This window comes from Dendrobates tinctorius, unplaced genomic scaffold (genome assembly GCF_039654945.1).
Source record: "Dendrobates tinctorius isolate UK_male_01 unplaced genomic scaffold, ASM3965494v1 ptg000130l, whole genome shotgun sequence".
NCBI lineage: Eukaryota > Metazoa > Chordata > Amphibia > Anura > Dendrobatidae > Dendrobates > Dendrobates tinctorius.
The window spans coordinates 4,567,147-4,589,516 of NW_027361798.1; the positions used below are offsets into that span (position 1 = coordinate 4,567,147).

At 48.0% G+C, this 22,370-nt stretch overlaps 1 protein-coding gene across 2 annotated transcripts in view; it reads right to left on the reverse strand.

Annotated features, from left to right (window-relative positions):
* Window positions 1-22,370, reverse strand: part of PUF60 (poly(U) binding splicing factor 60) — a 49,597-nt gene that overhangs the window by 1,872 nt on the left and 25,355 nt on the right. For both annotated transcript variants that reach the window (XM_073543295.1, XM_073543294.1), the window contains 5 exons: window positions 3,285-3,446; window positions 2,944-3,036; window positions 2,511-2,724; window positions 2,050-2,240; window positions 1,731-1,866 (listed from right to left, as the gene is read on the reverse strand). In XM_073543295.1, the coding sequence (XP_073399396.1) occupies window positions 1,731-1,866; window positions 2,050-2,240; window positions 2,511-2,724; window positions 2,944-3,036; window positions 3,285-3,446 (796 nt within the window). The remainder of the gene's footprint in view (window positions 1-1,730; window positions 1,867-2,049; window positions 2,241-2,510; window positions 2,725-2,943; window positions 3,037-3,284; window positions 3,447-22,370) is intronic.

Below are 22,370 nucleotides of genomic sequence, written 5' to 3' on the forward strand. Positions count from 1 at the left end.
GACAGACAGAGGGCTCAGCACTGAGCCACCCGACAGACAGACAGAGGGCTCAGCACTGAGCCACCCGACAGACAGACAGAGGGCTCAGCACTGAGCCACCCGACAGACAGACAGAGGGCTCAACACTGAGCCACCCGACAGACAGAGGACTCAGCACTGAGCCACCCGACAGACAGAGGACTCAGCACTGAGCCACCCGACAGACAGAGGACTCAGCACTGAGCCACCCGACAGACAGAGGACTCTGCACTGAGCCACCCGACAGACAGAGGACTCTGCACTGAGCCACCCGACAGACAGAGGACTCTGCACTGAGCCACCCGACAGAGGACTCAGCACTGAGCCAACCGACAGACAGAGGACTCAGCACTGAGCCACCCGACAGACAGAGGGCTCAGCACTGAGCCACCCGACAGACAGACAGAGGGCTCAGCACTGAGCCACCCGACAGACAGACAGAGGGCTCAGCACTGAGCCACCCGACAGACAGAGGACTCAGCACTGAGCCACCCGACAGACAGAGGGCTCAGCACTCAGCCACCCGACAGACAGACAGAGGGCTCAGCACTGAGCCACCCGACAGACAGACGACTCAGCCCTGAGCCACCCGACAGACAGACAGAGGACTCAGCACTGAGCCACCCGACAGACAGACAGAGGGCTCAGCACTGAGCCACCCGACAGACAGAGGGCTCAGCACTGAGCCACCCGACAGACAGACAGAGGGCTCAGCACTGAGCCACCCGACAGACAGACAGAGGACTCAGCACTGAGCCACCCGACAGACAGACAGAGGACTCAGCACTGAGCCACCCGACAGACAGACAGAGGGCTCAGCACTGAGCCACCCGACAGACAGAGGGCTCAGCACTGAGCCACCCGACAGACAGACAGAGGGCTCAGCACTGAGCCACCCGACAGACAGAGGACTCAGCACTGAGCCACCCGACAGACAGAGGGCTCAGCACTCAGCCACCCGACAGACAGACAGAGGGCTCAGCACTGAGCCACCCGACAGACAGACGACTCAGCCCTGAGCCACCCGACAGACAGACAGAGGACTCAGCACTGAGCCACCCGACAGACAGACAGAGGGCTCAGCACTGAGCCACCCGACAGACAGAGGGCTCAGCACTGAGCCACCCGACAGACAGACAGAGGGCTCAGCACTGAGCCACCCGACAGACAGACAGAGGACTCAGCACTGAGCCACCCGACAGACAGACAGAGGACTCAGCACTGAGCCACCCGACAGACAGACAGAGGGCTCAGCACTGAGCCACCCGACAGACAGAGGGCTCAGCACTGAGCCACCCGACAGACAGACAGAGGGCTCAGCACTGAGCCACCCGACAGACAGAGGGCTCAGCACTGAGCCACCCGACAGACAGACAGAGGGCTCAGCACTGAGCCACCCGACAGACAGACAGAGGGCTCAGCACTGAGCCACCCGACAGACAGACAGAGGGCTCAGCACTGAGCCACCCGACAGACAGAGGACTCAGCACTGAGCCACCCGACAGACAGAGGGCTCAGCACTCAGCCACCCGACAGACAGACAGAGGGCTCAGCACTGAGCCACCCGACAGAGGACTCAGCACTGAGCAACTCAACAGGTATCAGATAACTGATCTACAAATCAATTTTGTGCCTCCATCTCCTGGTACGGTATTGATTAGAGCCCCCCCGTGGCAGTACAATCTGTTCCCCATCCCACACAGGTCACCTACCTGTAATAACCCCCGGGGCTTGTGCTGCCATCACTGCTTGAGGTAATGCCCCAAGTGGCTGTGCCAGGGTTAGCGTCGGTGTGACAAGCCCAGGACTGGTCAGCGTGCCGAGGACCGCTGCTCCGGCTACTGCTTCCTACCGGAGATAGAGAAGAGACACAATGTCAAATAAAACATCTGTGACCAAGAAAAAGCACAAGTAACAATGAAGTAAAAGCGCAACCACAGGTAGCAGCTCAATACAGGATGCATCGGCCACTGAAAAAACACATGTAGTACCTGAGTCCCCAACCCCAGAAAACAAAGCCATAGTCCTCACCTGAGCAGTGATCTTGGCGGTGGCAGCAGCAGCAGCTACCGCGGCAGCAGGCGGCAGACCTCCTGGTGTGGCTGGCGTCAGCAGGGGCATGGGAGGCGTTACTGCTTTTCCTACTCGGAGATATTGACCGCCCAAATCAAACAAGTTCATGGAGGAAACAGCATCCTGTGAGGACTGCGCCTTGTCATACTCTGGAAGTAGAGGATGAAATACGGTAAGCTCTCGGGGCAGGGACCCCCCCCTTTGTTCACGTGTTACATACAATGAGATATGCATCGGGGCTTCAGAATGCGCCAATGTCTGTTCTGTGGCTGCATTCACCTCAGCGGTAAGTGCAGACATTGCATGGCTCTCGACAGCACCCGTGTCTTCTAACGCAGCCCAGTCCCGGCTGCAGAAGGCACAAATATGTCACCAGTAAAGTATCAGACACCCACAGCTCGCCCTACGGGAGCACTCACCTATAAAGCCATAACCTTTGTGTTTGCCTGTCGTGGGGTCCCGGGCTAACATACACGACTTAATCTTTCCGAAGGCCTCAAACACACTCTTGATATCGTCGTCTGATAAGTCTTGATGGACAGAGGCCACGTAGATTCTGTTGAAGGAACGTGCCTCCTCCGCCAGCTGGTCGATGATGGGCTGTGCCTGGCCAATGTTACTGGGTCTGCCCACCTGGAGGGAGAGAGACCAGACGTCACGACATGTGAAGCCAAGTAACCTGCAGAGGGTGGGGGGGTCCATGGTGTTATGTGGGGTGACATTGCTTGTGGGGGTCTGCATGATGCGGTGCCAGGGCACGCAATGATGGAATCCACCAGGCCACCCGGACAAGAGTCTGCACAGGCTGCTATAACATGGGATCTGCACCAATATAAGCCGCCATCCCCTTACCTTTATGTTTCTTCCGCCCAACAAGACAGAGTTCATCTGCTCCAGTGCCAGCTGCGCAGCTTCCGGGACCTCGTACTCCACAAAAGCAAATCCCTGGAGGAAAACAAGACTAGACTGAAGATGCACCTCCGGAAGGCAACCAAGATGGTGACCACATCCTACAAGTTGTCAGAATCTGGATAAGAATAATTCTAACTGGCCCATAATAAAGGGGGTGCCTCCTGAGACTTTTCTCAGCTGACAACAGTGAATTTAGCTGCAGATTGATGTACCCGCAGGATCATGGAAGGCATATCCAGGGGTGAGGACCATCGACTACTTACGCTTTTAGGCTTCCTTACCTTGTGCTTCATTGTGACCGAGTCCCAGGACATGTCAATACTTTTAATAGGTCCAAAAGGTGCAAACGCCTGTCGAATGGTGTCTTCTCCCAGCTCATAGTAGATGGAGCCCACATAGACTCGGCACATTATGGCGAGGGCACGTTGCCGCTGGGCAGCGATCTAGAAGGGAAAAGCCAGTAATCAGGAGCAGCGCCACCGACAGGAGCCATGAGCAAAACACTGAAATCTCATCATCCTTGACCCTGACCACCTCCCCCATCCACAGGACAATTAACCCCAATATCTCACCACCGCCCAATTGTGAGTGCTGCCAGCGGAGGCCGCGGACAGCCCTTCCCGACCTGCAGGAGGAGGAAACTGTTTAGAGACACGTGAGACTTCACAGGACCAGGACTCATTACCTCCAGTCTCCGAACCTCCTCAGCCGGATGAGTAAGAGAACTACTCGCCTAAAAATGGACCCCTCCCCTGAGTGGACACCTGCTACCGAGATAATACAGTCATGATCAACAAAGGGTAAACTGCAGAAGATACAGGAGCATCCATCACTGAGCTACAATAACACCTGAGGTGCAATGATGATGAGAGCGAGCACCTCAGCTTACAGTGAGGACGGGGGTATAATGGTGGCCCACGAGCGCCTAAGCTTAGACAGAGGACAGGGGTATAACGGCCGGAGCAGGCGCCTCAGCTTACACAGAGGGCGGGAGTATAACGGCCGGAGCGAGCACCTCAGCTTACAGACAGGACAGGGATATAATGGCCGGATCGAGCGCCTCAGGTTACACAGAAGGCGGGGGTATAACGGCCGGAGCGAGCACCTCAGCTTACACAGAGGACGGGGGTATACCGGCTGCGGCGAGCGCCTCAGCTTACAGACAGGACAGGGATATAATGGCCGGATCGAGCGCCTCAGCTTACACAGAGGGCGGGGTATAACGGCCGGAGCGAGCACCTCAGCTTACAGACAGGACAGGGATATAATGGCCGGATCGAGCGCCTCAGGTTACACAGAAGGCGGGGGTATAACGGCCGGAGCGAGCGCCTCAGCTTACACAGAGGACGGGGGTATACCGGCTGCGGAGAGCGCCTCAGCTTACAGACAGGACAGGGATATAATGGCCGGATCGAGCGCCTCAGCTTACACAGAGGGCGGGGTATAACGGCCGGAGCGAGCACCTCAGCTTACACTGAGGACATGGGTATAACGGCCGGAGTGAGCGCCTCAGTCTACACAGAGGACAGGGATATGATGTATAATGGCCGGAGCGAGCCCCTCAGTCTACAGAGAGGACGGGGGATATAATGGTCGGAGTGAGAGCCTCAGCTTACAGAGTACAGGGATATAATGGCCAGAGCGAGCGCCTCAGTCTACATTTAGGAATGGGGTATAATGTATAGCAGCCAGTGTTAGCGTCTCAGTCTACAGACAGCTGGCGCAAACGCCTCAGTCTACACAGAGGACAGGGATATGATGTATAATGGCCGGAGCGAGCCCCTCAGTCTACAGAGAGGACGGGGGATATAATGGTCGGAGTGAGAGCCTCAGCTTACAGAGCACGGGGATATAATGGCCAGAGCGAGCGCCTCAGTCTACATTGAGGAAGGGAGTATAATGTATAGCGGCCAGTGTGAGCGTCTCAGTCTACACAGAAGACAGGGATATGATGTATAATGGCTGGAGTGAGCGCTTCAGTCTACAAAGAGAATGGGGGAAATAACGGCCAGAGAGCGCCTCAGTCTACACAGAGTACAGGAGTTTAATGTATAACGGCTGGAGTGAGCGCCTCAGCCTACAGAGATGAACGGGTACAGTAGTCGGAGTGAACACTTCCTGCTACACAGAGAGGACCTCTACAGTTTGGTCCAGAAATCTTTGTTCAATAATGAATCCTCATGATTTCAGCTCTACAGGCCGCTATTTTTGCAATTGAAATGGGGACTTTCAGGGTTAAAAGGAGTTGAACAGAAATCTCCTGTGAAATGTTAGGGAATTGCATCCATTTTCCTACAAATCCTCATTTCACAGGGCTCAGAAGTAATTGGACAAATTCACTTTCCCATAAATAAAATGTCCATGTTTAACCCTTTGTAGAGAATTCTTTGCAGGCAATGATGGCCTAAAGTCTGGAGGCCATGGACGCCACCATCGCTGGTCTCCGGTGTGAGGCTTTGCCGCCTTTACTGCAGTAATTTCAATTCTCGATGTTTGTGTTTTTTTCTGCTTTCAGTTTTGTCTGGTGAGGACTCGGCCACTGCAGAATATTTAAGTTCTTTTATTTCGCAGGATGTTTTGGGTCATTGTCCATCTGTCCTGTGAAGCGCAATCCAGTCATTCTTGCTACATTTTGGTGAATCTCAGTAGAAAATATCATCCAGTACAGACAGGATTAATCTGGCCGCTTCGGCCTTCAGTCTCATCAATAATAACCACCAGTGACCTGTGGAGACACGGGGAGGGGGTAAGCAGATGCCCTAGTCCACTAGTGGTGGGACCAGAGCTCATCCCACCGAATGGCCGCTCGTCTTTTATTGTGGGCATAACACTACTCAGACAACACAGGGTGAGGGTAAAACAGTGTGGCAATACTTTATTGAACCACAAAATAGGCAATAATACATAGAACAGTCCCAGTAAAATATCCTAGGTAGGGCAAAATTACTGTCTCCCCCTTCCACAGATTCGCCGGGATAAGAGCAGCTGTGACTCTGGGATTTCCATGATTAACTACCCCACCTGTGGCACGCACAGAGAGGAGGTAACGACAAGCTTAGAAAGATGACAGTCCATGCAGGTACAAGGCCAGTTGAATGGAGGGTCACAACCTTGCTTCTCCGAACATCTCCATCGAGACAGGTGACCAGTCAGTCCCCAACCTGGCTTTCCCAAACGTATCCATGGGGTTCAAGTGACCGGTGGGTCCACATCCTGACTACTCCACAGGTTCAGTGATGGTCATTGGAGCAGATTTGTATTCTTTCAGCTGGGACAGTGGTCCCCTAAGCTGGCATCCTGTAAAATGTCAAATCAGTGTCCTTGATGGAGCCATGATCTGGCAGCTTTCCTGTAGAGGGTTCTTGGCTGTAGTTTTGTAAACAGTCTCTGGTTCTTTTGGATGTCTTCGATGTCTGGATGCACACACGTGGTCAAAATTGTTGGTACCCCTCGTTTAATGACAAAAACCCCACAATGGTGGCAGAAATAACTTGAATCTTACAAAAGTAATAAAAAAAAATCTATGAAAATGAACAAATGAAAGTCAGACATTGCTTTTCCACCATGCTTCCACAGAATTTTAAAAAAAATAAAAGTCATGAAAATAAGCCTGGACAGAAATGATGGTTCCTTAAACTTAATATTTTGCTGCACAACCTTTTGAGGCAATCACTGCAATCAAATGATTCCTGTACCTGTCAGTGAGACTTCTGCTCCTCTCGCAGGTATTTTGTCCCACTCCTCAAGAGCAAACTGCTCTGGTTGTCTCGTGTGTGAAGGTTGCCTTTTCCAGACGGCATGTTTCAGCTCTTTCCAAAGATGATCCATAGGATTTAGGTCAGGGCTCATAGAAGGCCACTTCAGAATAGTCCAATGTTTTCCTCTTAGCCATTTGTGGGTGTTTTTAGCTGTGTGTTTTGGGTCGTTATCCTGCTGCAAGACCCATGACCTGCGACTGAGACCAAGCTTTCTGACACTGGGCAGCACATTTCTCTCTAGAATCCCTTGATAGTCTTGAGATTTCATTGTACCCTGCACAGATTCTAGACACCCTGTGACAGATGCAGCAAACCAGCCCCAGAACATAACAGAGCCTCCTCCATGTTTCACAGTAGGGACAGTGTTCTTTTCTTGACATGCTTCATTTTTCCATCTGTGAACATAGAGCTGATGTGTCTTGCCAAAGAGTTCCATTTTTGTCTCATCTGTCCATAGGACATTCTCCCAGAAGCTTTGTGGCTTCTCAACATGTAGATTGGCAACTTCCAATCTGGATTTTTTATAATTTTTTTTACAGCAATGGTGTCCTCCTTGGTCGTCTCCCATGAACTCCACTTTGGCTCATATAACGACGGATGGTGCGATCCGACACTGATGTTCCTTGAGCTTAAAGTTCACCTTTACGCTTTAGAAGTTTTTCTGGGCTCTTTTGTTACCATTCCTATTATCCATCTCAATGATTTGTCATCAGTTTTCCTCCTGCGGCCACGTCCAGGGAGGTTGGCTACAGTCCCATGGAGCTTACATTTCTGTATAATATGTGCAGCTGTAGTCACAGGAACATCGAGCTGCTTGGAGATGGTCTTATAACTTTTACCTGTAATATGTTTGTCTATGATTTTCTTTCTAATCTCCTGAGACAGCCCTTTCCTTCGCTTCCTCTGGTCCATGCTGAGTGTGATACACACCATGTCTCCACACAGCACGGTGAGGATCTGTAGCCTCTATACAGGCCACTCCCTGACTCCAGGATTGTAGACACCTGTGATAATTAGTGGACACACCGCAATGTAACATGTCTCTTGTCACATTATTTTCAGGGGTACCATCACTTCTATACAGGCCTATTTCATGAGTTTTATTTTTTTTTTACATTCTGTGGAAACATGGTTGAAAATCAATGTCTGACTTTCATTTGTTCATTTTAATAGATTTTTGATTTATTATTACTTTTGTCAGATTCAAGTTCTCTCTGTGACCATTGTCGGTTTTTCTGTCATTAAACGAGGGGTACCAACAATTTTGACCACCTGTGTATCTTGTTACACAGGCATATGCCCTTTTTATTGTTCACAACTGTTCTTCAAGCCATGATGCACAGGTCAAGGGGAAGGGGTGATGAGATTAACTTGCAATGTTTACTTTATCTTTCAGTGTTTGCAAAAAAACTGCATGGCCTGGTATAATGTGTAATCAACATATCAGCAATTATTGTGCAGTGACCCTGCAACTCTGGTTTGCAAAGATAACAGTACAACAAACTGCAGAAGCTGATATAAGAGGTATATAACCATTAATCAATTTTCAAATTTCAATTCAATCTATAAGAGTCAAATTAAAGATAACAGTCTATGCTTCCTGGCTTACGGAAAATAGACGTCTGGATAATTAAGATTAAATGCTGCGTCGTCACATGACCGATGCCAATGGAAGCCACGCACGCCCGCACCATCACACAGGATGTGACGAGGTTGAGGAGCCTTTCCAAGCCTTCTACAGACTTTCTTCCTCGCATCATTCTGGAGCAGGTTGAGTTTCGTTTTGCTTTTACAGAACCAGGCTGCATCTTTAGATTCTTTTTGGTAAAGTCTAGTTTGGCCTATTTTCAGTTTGATTAATGGTTTGCACCTTGTGGTGACCCCTCTGTATTTGCTCTCATTAAGTCTTCTCTTTATGGTGGACTTAGATACTGAGAACCCGACTTCCTGAAGTTTCTTCACTTAGGGGAATGTTGTGAGGGGTTTTCTTCACCGTGGGAAGAATTCTGTGATCATCCATCACAGGTTTCTTCCAGGGACGTACAGGTCTTTCTGAGTTTCTTGCTCACCAAGACACTCTGTTGTTTTTTATTTAAAAGAATGTACCAAACTGTAGATTTGGCAGCTCCTAACATTTCTGCTCTCTCGATGGATTTTTTCTTTTTTTCAGCCTATTGCTGGTCGGTTTCTCCTCCATCGAGAGCTCCTTTGTCTGCATGTTGTGGGTTCACAGCAACAGCTTCCAAATGGAAATGCCGCACCTGTAGTCAGCTCCAGACCCTTTTACCTGTTGAAATGATGATGGATTAATGAGAAAAAAGACCATGTATTCCAGTAAAGAGCATCTGAGAGAATTGTCCAATTACTCGGCTGTGTCTCTGAGCACTGATCACCTTATACTTCTGTGCCTTGCTCAATGGTGGTAGGGCTCGGCCTCCACATCTCGGCCGTGTCTCAGAGCACCTTGTATTTATGGGCACCAGGGAAGTTGAAGATCTAGAATATGACAGCACTGGGGAATAACGGCTCCTGGTCGCTTCTCCTCGGAATCTTCTTGTAAGTACCTTTGGAAGTTTTTATGCAGCCTTTTCGCTCTCGTGTTTTTTGCACTCTGGAGACTTTTTACAACAAAACGTTTGCTGCATTTGTGATTGCCCCAATATCTGAGAATCTCAAGAGCTGCGTTCTCCGTTAGAGTGTGAACAATATGACTTTTCAAAGTCAGGTACAATGCCTTGAAAAAGTCTTCATACCCCATGACTTTTTCCATATTCTTTTCCGTTACACCCACAAACTTAAATGTATTTTGGGGGGATTTTCTGTGATACAACAAAGTAGCAAGTAGCAGTGACGTGAAAAGGAAATGATACCAAGTTTACTAATTATTATAAAACTATAAATCTGAACATTGTGACATTGTGCATTAATATTCAGCCCCCTGTAGTCTGATGCCCCTAAATAAAAATCCAGAGTGACCAATCGTATCCAGAAGTCACAATTAGTACATTGCGTCCACCTGAGTGCGATTTCTTCTCAGTATAACTACAGCTGTTCTGTGAAAGCCTCAGAGGTTTGTGTGAGAACATTAGGGATCAAACAGCATCATGAAAATCAAGATGCCCACCAGAGAGGTCAGGGATAAAGCTGTGGAAAAGTGTAAAGCAGGGTTGGTTATAAAAAACAGCCCATGCTGTGGACATTTCACAGAGCACAATCCAATCCATCATCCAAAAATGGAAGGAGTACGGCACAACTGTAACCCTACCAAGATAAAGCTGTCCACCTACACAGACATCCTAAGCAAGAAGAGCACTAATTAGAGAAGCAGCCAAGAGACCCATGGTAACTGGAGGAGCTGCAGAGATCTAGAGCTCAGAGGGGAGAATCTCTCCACAGGACTGCAATTAGTCATATACTCCACAAATCTGGTGTCATGATCCAGGTTGGATCTGACAGATAAATGTAGAAGTAACCTTATTTTTTTCCTTAAGCTGTGCTTAAGGTTGTTTTTTGCCCCCAGTGGCCATTATGGGCATTGCACTGGTGTTTTTAGTTCTAGTTTGCCCCCAGTGGTGGTTAATGTTATTGCACGGGAATCACTAACAATTGTGATTGCTCAATAAAGGTGTGTCAGTTGTGCTCCCTCACTGTTGGTGATATTATTGGTCTTTTCCAACCATCCTTGGTGAAGGAAGGAGCTGGAGGAGAGTCCCGGGCAGCTCGGTCAGAGTCCTGGAGTGGCAGCTATGGTGTCAGTGAGGCGGTCTTGCATAACTTGGTGGAGTGGCAGCTATGATGTCAGTGAGGAGTTCCTGCAAAGCTTGGTGGAGTGGCAGCTATGGTGTAGAGCTGCACTCAGTTGCTGGACTCTGTTGCTCCAAGGCGGCACTCGGGTGCTGGATGCTGTTGCTGTAAAGCTGCATTCAGGTGTTGGACACGGTCGGAGGAAGATGCACTCAGGTGTTGGACTCTGTTGCTGGGAGCATTAGCAAAAGAGCAAAGCTAAGTGGTGTTTCCCTGTTTGTCTCTTTCCCTTATGTGTGTTTCAGTGCAGTGGTGGGATTAGTGTCTGCACCGTCCACTTCACTAGAAAGGGCTAGGTGCAGGGTGAACTAGGGATATTAGGTATCCTGATCGGCGCCCGGTGTGGAACCGGCCTAGGGATTGTTAGGAGTGTAGAGACACTGACTCAGGGGAGTGCAGGAGGTCTCCACGTCCCTGTTCCCTATCGCAAGGCCACCATTGTAATCGTTTCCCTGGTTTTCCCCTTTATTCTGAAATTCGCCCTCCTGGAGGTGGAGTATCCAGACTTACGTGTACTACTGAAATTCGCCTGCTGGAGGCGGTGTATCCGGCTGCACGTGTTATTATTTAAATTCGCCCAGCTGGAGGCGGTGTATCCAGGGTCACGCGTGTCATATAAATTCGCCCTGCTGGAGGCGGTGTGTCCAGTCGCACGTGATCATGACATCTGGCCTTTCTGAAGAGCAACAAGGAAAAAAAAGCCATTTTTGAAGTCCATAAGAAGTACCATGTTGGTGACACAGCGAGTGTGTGGAAGAAGGGGAACTTGTCAGATGAGCCCAAAGGAGAACTTTTGGGCTAAATGTAAAACTAACACTGCACATCACTCTGAAAACACCATCCCCATTGTCACACATGGTGCTGGCAGCATACTGCTGTGGGGAGACACTTCAGCATGGGCAGGGAAGCTGCTCAGAGTTGATGGGAAGATGGGTGTAGATATACAGGCAAACCTGTAGGAGGCTGCAGAAGAACTGAGAATAGGTGTAGGTTCACCTTACAGCAGGAAGACTCATTATCCCACAAGACCTACAAAGGAGGGTTTACATCAGAGCATCTTCATGTGTGTGAATGGCACAGCCACTGTCCAGACCCAAATCCCAGGGAATCTGAGACAAGACGTGAAAAATAGTGAACGCAGACGTCTCCATCCAATGTCACTGAGCAAGAAGCGTGTGCAAAATGTCATCTCTAGATGGGCAAAAGACGGCAGCAGTAACTACAGTTAATAACCTGGTGCGACCCCCTCCATAGGGTTAATGAACTGGCGCGACCCCCTCCATAGGGTTAATATCCAGACGCGATCCCCTCCATAGGGTTAATGTCCAGACGCGACCCCCTCCATAGGGCTAATGTCCAGACGCGACCCCCTCCATAGGCCTAATGTCCAGACGCGACCCCTTCCATAGGGTTAATGTCCAGACGCGACCCCTCCATAGGGTTAATGAACGGACGTGAACCCTCCACAGGGTTAATGAACGGACGCGAACCCTCCACAGGGTTAATGAACGGAAGCGAACTCTCCATAGGGTTAATGAACGGACGCGACTCCTCCAAAGGATTAATGAATGGACGCGACTCCTCCATAGGGTTAATGAACGGATGCGACACCCTCCATAGGGTTAATGAACGGACGCGACCCCTCCATAGGGTTATTGAACTGACGCGACCCCCTCCATAGGGTTAATGAAATGACGCGACCCCCTCCATAGGGTTAATGAACTGACGCGACTCCTCCATAGGGTTAATGAACGGACGCGACTCCTCCATAGGGTTAATGAACGGACGCGACTCCTCCATAGGGTTAATGAACGGACGCGACCCCTCCATGGGGTTAATGAACGGATACGACTCCTCCATAGGGTTAATGAACTGACGCGACCCCTCCATAGGGTTATTGAACTGACGCGACCCCCTCCATAGGGTTAATGAACTGACGCGACCCCCTCCATAGGGTTAATGAACGGACGCGACTCCTCCATAGGGTTAATGAACGGACGCGACTCCTCCATAGGGTTAATGAACGGACGCGACCCCTCCATGGGGTTAATGAACGGATACGACTCCTCCATAGGGTTAATGAACTGACGCGACCCCTCCATAGGGTTAATGAACTGACGCGACCCCTCCATAGGGTTCCCCACTATCATCATGGGGGACTTCAATATCACCATTGACACTTCCCTCTCAGCTGTCTACGCTTCTCTCACTTCCTCCTTTGGCCTCGCTCAATGGTCTTCAGCAGCCACTCACAAAGATGGCCACACACTAGACCTCATCTTCAATCTTCACCCGTCTCTGCTCCCTATCTAACCTCTCTAACTCACGTCTCCTGCTTTCTAACCATGGCCTTCTTACATTCTCTTTCCTCTCCTGGTGCACAATCCGCACTCTAGAAACTTGCACACTCTCGAAGAAAACTCAAACACTTTGATTTACACTCACTCCCTGAATTCCTTCTCACTCTTGCAAACATGAGTTCTTTACACAATGCAGATGCTGCAACCGCTCTATATAACATCACAACAGCTGCAGCTCTCGAATCGGTCGCTACCCTCACACATACCAAAGCTTACACAATCAACAGGCAACCCTGGCCCATGTGTCTGACTAAAGAACTGAGGTCAGCTTCCATAGTTACTCAGTGGAGATGGAAAAAATCCCATTCCAACTGCACTTCATCGCATTCAAACAGTCCCTCACTACAGCAAAACAAACCTACTTCTCATGTCTCATATCCTCCCTGTCTCACAACCCTAATCAGCTATTTATTTTCAATTCTCTCCTCCATCCCCCAGCAGCCCCTTCCTCTCCTATCATCTCAGCTGAAGACTTTGCCTCATTCTTCAAGCAGAAGATTGATATATCAGACAAAGCTTTTGCCTAAAGTCCCCACAGCCCCTAGTCATAACTACTCTGCCCCTCCTCCAAAACCAGCTTCTCCACCATTACAGAAGACCAACTTTCCTCTCTACTCTCCAGATCCCATCTCACCACCTGTGCACTTGATCTAATTCGATCTCACCTCATCCCAAACCTCACCAGTCTTCATCCCAACCTTATTCAACCTGTCACTAACTGGTATTTTCCCCTCATGCTTCAAACATGCCTCGATCACACCCATCCTCAAAGATACTTCCCTTGATCCATCATGTGTAAGTAGCTATTGCCCTATATCACTTCTCCCCCATGCCTTAAAACTACTGGAACAACACGTCCATTTTGAACTGTCCTCCCATTTCTCCTCCCGCTTATAATCTGGTTTCCGACCACATCACTCCACTGAAGCTGCCGTGTCTAAAGTCACCAATGACCTACTAACAGCCAATTTAAAGCGACACTACTCTGTCCTGCTCCTCCTGGGCCTGTCCTCTGCCTTTGACACAGAGGACTATTCCCTCTTAGTGCAGATTCTCTCATCTCTTGGCATCTTAGACTCGGCCCTATCTCGGATCTAATCATACCCAATAGACCAGACATTCAGCATTTCCAACTCACAGACCACCTCCTCATCTCACCATCTGTTGGTGTCCCCAAGGTTCAATTCTAGGACCACTGCTCTTTTCCACCTACAGCTTTGACCTGGGACTCATTCGAGTCCCACAGCTGTCACTATCACCTCTATGCTGATGACACACATCTATCTCTCTGGCCTTAATAACGTGTCCTTACCAACGAGAATCCCACAATGTCTGGTCGCTATTTCAACTTTCTCATCAGCTATATTTCAAAAACTTTACATAAATTAAAACACAATTCATCATCCTTCCCCCCGACTACAACTCTAAAATATCTCCCAGATCCTCACATTCCTCAATCAATCTGCAAAAACACGAGTGCATGCCATCATCTCCCACCTGGACTACTGCAACCTCCTGCTTTGTGGCTTCCCATCTAACAGCCTCGCACCTCTAAAATCTATCTTAGACTCCGCTGCCCGACTAATCCACCCGTCTCCCCGGTATTCCTCGGCCTCTCCTCTGTCAATCCCTTCACTGGCTCTCCATTGCTTAGAGACTCCAGTTCAAAACCCTAACCATGACATACAAAGCCATCCACAACCTGTCTCCTCCATACATCTGTGACCTCGTCTCCTAGTACTTACATGCACGAAACCTCCGATTCTCACAAGATCTCCTTCTCTACTCCCCTCTTATCTCCTCTTCCCACAATCGCATACAAGAATTCTCCCACGCATCCCCCCTACTCTGGAGCTCTCTACCACACTATCAGACTCTCACCTACCATGGTAACCTTCAAAAGGAACCTGAAGATCCACCCCTTCTGATAAGCCTACAACCTGCAGTAACCACCGATCCACCAAACCGCTGCAAGACCAGCTCTACCCTCGCCTACTGTAGCCTCACCCATCCCGTGTAGATTATGAGCCCTCGCGGGCAGGGTCCTCTCTCCTCCTGGCCCAGTCATGACTTGTATTTTTTAAGATTACTGTACTTGTATGTATTATGTATACCCCTCCTCACATGTAAAGCGCCATGGAATAAATGGCACTATAATAATAAATGTTAAAGTCCAGACGCAACCCATCCACAGGGTTAATGTACACACATGACCCATCCATAGGGTTAATGATGGAACACGGCATCTTCAGAACAGATTTTTTTTCCTTATGTTGCAGAGGATTTCTGTGCCGCTTTGAGGCGCATCGTTTTTCCTCATCTGTCCTGGAAGCATTGGGGAACATCCCGTTATCGGGACACCGTAGTCTCCTTCGTGGAGCCCGTCCTCTCAATGGTTTGTAGCACGTGATCAGAGGCTTTACAGTCTGCACGGTGGGCAAGGGGCTTTTATTCTTATTCCTGGCTTCACTCCCTTTTACAATTGCCCATTGTGCTCTTGAAGAGACCAAGATGCCCAGTCCTGGAAAGTCCTAATGCTGAATATTCCTGGTATTGTACAAATGTGTGACCACGGACTGATTGTGCCAGCTTTTATAACATTAGCTAACTTCAGGAGTCCTGGAAGACATTTGCCTGGAGGCAGGGCTCACACGGTCCAGGAGAGATGGAAGGAAACTGGCCGTGTGTACCGTTACTTGGTGGACGAGATTCCTTCCTCCTCATTCTCCTCCTCTGGTTCTCCACGGAAACGCCTTCTGACCATTAGATCTTGATGTCTTTCATACAGGGGTTCACTTACATGTTTCCCGGCATGGTGCATAGTACGGACTGACAGCACTGTGTTTTCCCATCGCTGTCACTGTATTTAGGGTTTTCAGTTTCTATAGCAGTCTCCCATGATTCTAGTCAATCCCTCCGCCCCATGTGAGAGCCATGAAAAGGATGTGATCAACTCTCCCCAGGCTGCAGTCAGAGCCAACGCTGGGGGTAGACAGCTGTCACCATGAGTGTGGAGCCCCCCACACACTGATGTATAGATGTAAAGTGGGATTCTGACTGCGGACACCCACGGCAGAGTCCGTGAATTGAGTCATGACTGTGGGCCGACAATGGGACTGCCCGCTGCTTGTAGTCTGAAACGGAGACCCCGGCCTGCACGATCACCTCTCCGTTCTAGGCACTGTTTAGTAAAGCCCAGTCCAGGAGAATGAGGGCCCCGGACCCGGCAGGCATTTACCGACGAGGAGGTGGACTTGTCATAACTGTCCAAAAGGGAAGCGTCCTCATCAATAAGAAAAGGCGTACAGGAGGCAGTGGACGAGGGACAGGCGGCAGGAAGAGCGCGGCACCGGGTGCCAACACCATCGTCAGACAAGACCCAGCACCGGCTCTACAAATTCTCCCCTCATCTAAATTCAAAGCCCGGGACTTAAACACTCTGTGCTGCTGTCACCATCACTATAGAGTGTGTGGTGTGGAGTCACCATCCGGAGCAAAGTACAGGCCCTGCCGGTATGAATGGGTCGCGTCATGGTCAGACTAAAGGCGCTCACATAACGTACAGGACTGAAAGGGGAACCACATAAAGCTACTACACTGCTGAAATCTCCCAGCAGCCACTGCTTCTTCAGTATCTGCAGAGCATTAACATCAGGAAATATGTCATCTATATACCACACTGATGAGGAACAACGACCCTGACCTTCACGAAAAGAGCAGCTGCTAGGTCCACAAGAAACCTCCCCAGCAGAACAGCGAGTGCAGCTCTGGAGTACACTCCCTGACAGAAGTTATGTCACTTATCCAGGTTATGTAAATAAAAGCTAATAACCTGACGAAGAGTGGTCAGATTTTGGCAAGACAAAAGTTTTGTCGGCCAGAAATTAATGGGACATTCAAAGAAATAACATAAAATACAAATATATGTTGCATAACATTGGTGAATGAAGCTGTGGTGCCATTAGTGTCATATTTAATATTTTGTGTGACTTCCATGAGCTTGAAGGACGGCATCCATGCGGATCAGCAATGATTCATGCAATTTATTAGTGAAGTCATCAGGAATAGCACAGAATGCAGTCTCACCTGCCTCCCAGAGGTCATCTAGATTCTTTGGTTTTGTCTTCCAAGCTTCCTCTTTCATCCTACCCCAAACATGCTCAATGATGCTCCGGTCTGGTGACTGGGCTGGCCAGTCCTTGAGCACCTTGATCTTTTTTGCCTGGAGGAACTTTGTTGTAGAGATGGATGTATGAGATGGAGCACCATCCTGCTGCAGAATTTGACCCCTTTTATGATTTGGAATATAAGAGGTAGCTAATACTTCTTGATATTTTAGGCTACTGATATTGCCTTCCACCTTGCAAATGTTTCTCACACCCCCATACTGAATGTAGCCCCAGACCATGATCTTTCCACCACCAAATTTAACTGTTTTCTGGGTGTATTTTGGATACATACGGGCTCCAGTAGGTCTCCTGCAGTATTTGCGGTGGCTGTGGTGTAATTCTACTGAAGATTCATCAGAGAAATCCACCTTCTGCCACATTTCCAGCGTCCATCTGTTTAGCAGGCTGTGGGACTTTTGTTTGCCTTTTGTTTAGTGCTGGCTTCTGGGCACTGATTCGACCATGGAGGCAACTTCAAGACAGAATCCTACAAACTGTTCTAGTTGACACAGGGACTTGAGGTGACCAGGCCTGTTGGAGCTCTGCTGCAGTGGAAGAGGGGCTTGCTTTGGATTTTCTAACCAACAAATGTCCCTCCTGAGCAGTTGTCTTGTGGGGTCTGCCGGACCTGGGCTTGTCAAACACATCTCCAGTCTCTTCTAATCATTTTTTAATTCTTTGTACTTGTTGCTGAGACACATTAAAGGTGCCCGCCACCTACGCAGTGGATCTGGTCTTCAGCCTCTTGATAATCCAGGCTTTGGTCGCAGGGTGGATTTTAGGCATGTTGTCTGAGCTCAAGTGAGGCTCTGGGGTGCTGGGTTTCTTTTTATACACACCCACTAATTAACCGATCATTTACTGAGCACAGGTGAGGATATAAACTAGGATTGGGGGCATTGTGTGACCAGGCGACAAAACTTGTGTCTTGCCAAAATCTGACCATTCTGTGTCCATTAAATGATCAATATTTCTGCAGTGATGCCAATTTATTTTCTTAATCTAAACCACATTTCGGAGGGTTTCAGCTTTCAAAAGAATAATTTATACAAACAATGGATGAAATTAATGTCAGGTTATAAGATTTTATTTACATAACATGGATAAGCGACATAACTTCTGTCAGGGAGCGTATGTACACAGTGACTGTACCAGCAGAATAGTGAGTGCAGCTCTGGGGTATAATACAGGAGGTAACTCAGGATCAGTAATGTAATGTATGTACACAGTGACTGCACCAGCAGAATAGTGAGTGCAGCTCTGGGGTATAATACAGGAGGTAACTCAGGATCAGTAATGTAATGTATGTACACAGTGACTGTACCAGCAGAATAGTGAGTGCAGCTCTGGGGTATAATACAGGAGGTAACTCAGAATCAGTAATGTATGTACACAGTGACTGTACCAGCAAAATAGTGAGTGCAGCTCTGGGGTATAATACAGGAGGTAACTCAGGATCAGTAATGTGTGTACACAGTGACTGCACCAGCAGAATAGTGAGTGCAGCTCTGGGGTATAATACAGGAGGTAACTCAGGATCAGTAATGTAATGTATGTACACAGTGACTGCACCAGCAGAATAGTGAGTGCAGCTCTGGGGTATAATACAGGAGGTAACTCAGGATCAGTAATGTAATGTATGTACACAGTGACTGCACCAGCAGAATAGTGAGTGCAGCTCTGGGGTATAATACAGGAGGTAACTCAGGATCAATAATGTATGCACACAGTGACTGCACCAGCAGAATAGTGAGTGCAGCTCTGGGGTATAATACAGGAGGTAACTCAGGATCAGTAATGTAATGTATGTACACAGTGACTGCACCAGCAGAATAGTGAGTGCAGCTCTGGAGTATAATACAGGAGGTAACTCAGGATCAGTAATGTAATGTATGTGCACAGTGACTGCACCAGCAGAATAGTGAGTGCAGCTCTGGGGTATAATACAGGAGGTAACTCAGGATCAGTAATGTAATGTATGTGCACAGTGACTGCACCAGCAGAATAGTGAGTGCAGCTCTGGAGTATAACACGATGAAACTCAGGATTAGCAATGTAATGTATGTACACAGTGACTGCACCAGCAGAATAGTGAGTGCAGCTCTGGAGTATAATACAGGATGTAACTCAGGATCAGTAATGTATGTGCACAGTGACTGCACCAGCAGAATAGTGAGTGCAGCTGTGGAGTATAATACAGGAGGTAACTCAGGATCAGTAATGTAATGCATGTACACAGTGACTGCACCAGCAGAATTGTTGTGAGTTCATTCTCTGGTTCACCATTTGTGAGTTCTCCTTCCAGACTCCCTCTGGTGGTAACAGGAGGTAGTGAGGCTGATTTGATCGGTGGAGATCTGCCACCTGACAATGAGAATGACGATTGGACCTCAGGAGGCTCAGATTGGATTTAAGACAGCCGACGCCCTATTCAGTTGCTGGTGATTCCTTCTGGCTTGTCAGCTCTTGGTTTTCAGCTCTGTTCCAGTCATCTACAGCTAAGTTGTTCTGCTAATGTTCACACTTGATTTTGTTGGTCTATTCAGTTTTTTGGTGTGGTCAGCAAGCCCCGACTGGGGGCTGTGAATGAATTTCCACTGTTATTTATCAGTATTTTTCCAATTTGCTTTTTGTCCCTTACTAGTTTGGTCTCTTTTTGCTCTGTCTCAGAATATTTCAGAATGCTGATATAGTGGGAGAAGTCTAGTGACTTCAAGGTTAATTTTGCTATCAGAAGTGTTGGACATTATTTTTGTAGGGATTTTTTGCAGGTTGCAGACAGTGTCTTTCCTTTCTAGTTAGTTTGGGCCCCATCGTTTGCTCAGCCTATTTTCCTGCCTGTGTTTGTGCCTTCATCTTGTTTCACCGTCAATACATGTGTGGGGGCTATCTATTCCTTTGGGGTCTGCTCTGGGGCAGTTAGTTTTCCCCTTTTCATGCTTCAGGCTTGTTTAGTCCTCCGGCTGTGACGAAGTGTCTAGGAACATCGTAGGTATGCTCCACGGCTGCTGCTAGTTGTGTGGTAGGATTAGGGATCTGCAATCTGCATAGTTACCAACCTCTCTGGTTTTCTGTGACTTAGCTTGTTTTGCTTTTTTCTCCTCGGTGACCCATTCATAACAGAATCACCAGCCATACCGCAGATTCTAGGGTACTCAAAAGCAGGAAAAAGTTGTAAAAAAAAATAAATTCAAAATTGTTTTTTTTTTTATATATATATATATATATATATATATATATATATATATATATATATATATATATATATATATATATATATATATTTTCCTTTTTTCTCTGGGGCCGTAGGAGGATTTTTTTTTCTTTTTCCTAATGGAGATTAAGCAATTGTCTGATCGTGTAAAGCAGCTCGCTGCTGAGGTGCAGGGAATTTCCGCCTACCTCATTCAGTCACATGCTGCTGAACCTAAGATTCCTACTCCTGATGTGTTTTCTGGGGATCAGTCTAAATTTCTGAATTTTAAGAATAATTTTAAATTATTTCTGGCCTTGAAGCCTAACTCATCGGGGAGCTCTGCGCAGCAGGTTAAAATTGTCATCTCCTTGCTGCGCGGCGATCCTCAGGATTGGGCTTTTTCTCTGACACCTGAAAATCCTATTCTGACTAATGTGGATGCATTTTTTCAGGCCTTGGGGTTGTTGTATGATGAACCTGATGCCGTTGATCAAGCTGAGAGAACCTTGTTGGCATTAACCAGTGTCAGGATTCTGCCGAGTTATACTGTCAAAAATTCTGAAAGTGGGCGGTCCTTACTACATGGAATGAGAGTGCATTGGCAGCTCTCTTTCGGAAGGGTTTATCAGAGACCGTAAAAGATGTTATGGTGGGATTTCCTGTTCCCTCTGGTCTGGATGATTCTATGTCATTAGCCATTCAAGTTTATCTGCGTTTACGTGAACGTAAATCTACACGGGAGGCGCTGCCACCTTTTGAACAAATGTCTGAACCTATGCAATGTGATGGGGTTTTGTCTAGGGCGCAACGTCAGGAGTTTAGAAGGCGTAATAAGCTGTGTTTTTTCTGTGGAGACGCCTCTCATACTATTTCTGTCTGCCCTAAACGAGAGAAACGTTTTGCACACACATTTGCTGTGGGCAGTATACAACCTAAGTTTCTTTTGGCAATTACTCTGATCTGCTCCTTATCCACGTTTTCCACGAAGGCTTTTGTGGATTCAGGAGCAGCTCTGAATCTGATGGATTTGGACTTTGCTAAACGTTGTGGTTTTTCCATGACGCCTCTGCGGACGCCTATCCCTTTGAGGGGTATTGATGCTACTCCTTTGGTGGAGAATAAACCTCAGTTTTGGACCCAGGTGGTAATGCGAGTCGCCCCAGACCACCAAGAAAATTGTAAATTTTTGGTGCTGCATAATTTGCATGATACTATTGTTCTGGGGTTTCCCTGGTTGCAAACTCATAATCCAGTTTTGGATTGGAAATCTGGGTCTGTGGTGAGTTGGGGTTGTCAGTGTGTTCTTAGGGACGCTCCTGTTTTCTCCTCCTCTCCTCAGTCTCATGATGTTCCTGATTATCTGGCTGATTTCTCTGATGTATTTAGTGAGAATTAGTCTGCGTCTTTGCCTCCTCATAGGACTTATGACTGTGCAATTGAGCTGAGCCCGGGGTGTAAATTTCCCAAGGGTCGGCTTTTCAATTTATCAGTACCCGAACATGATGCCATGCGATCCTATATTAAGGAGTCGTTGGAGAAGGGTCATATTAGACCATCCTCGTCACCCTTAGGTGCTGGGTTTTTTTTGTGGCCAAGAAAGATGGTTCATTAAGACCTTGTATTGATAGTTCCCTTAACAAGATGACGGTTAAATATCAGTATCCGTTACCCCTGATTTCTGATCTATTCTCCAGAGTTAAAGGTGCTTGCTGGTTTACCAAGCTTGACCTCAGGGGGGCGTATAATCTTATTCGCATTAAGCATGGGGATGAATGGAAGACGGCGTTTAATACTCCGGAGGGACATTTTGAGTACCTGGTGATGCCTTTTGGGCTCACTAATGCCCCTTCTGTCTTCCAGTGCTTCATGAACGATATTTTCTGAGACTTTGTGGATAAGTTTTTGATCATCTATCTGGATGATATTTTGATCTTTTCTAGTGATTGGGATTCTCATATGGAACACGTCCGGACTGTGTTCCGGATTTTGAGGGAGAATTCCCTGTTTGTTAAGGGATCGAAATGCCTCTCTGGTGTACAGAGGATTTCATTTTTGGGATTTATCTTTTCTCCATCGACTA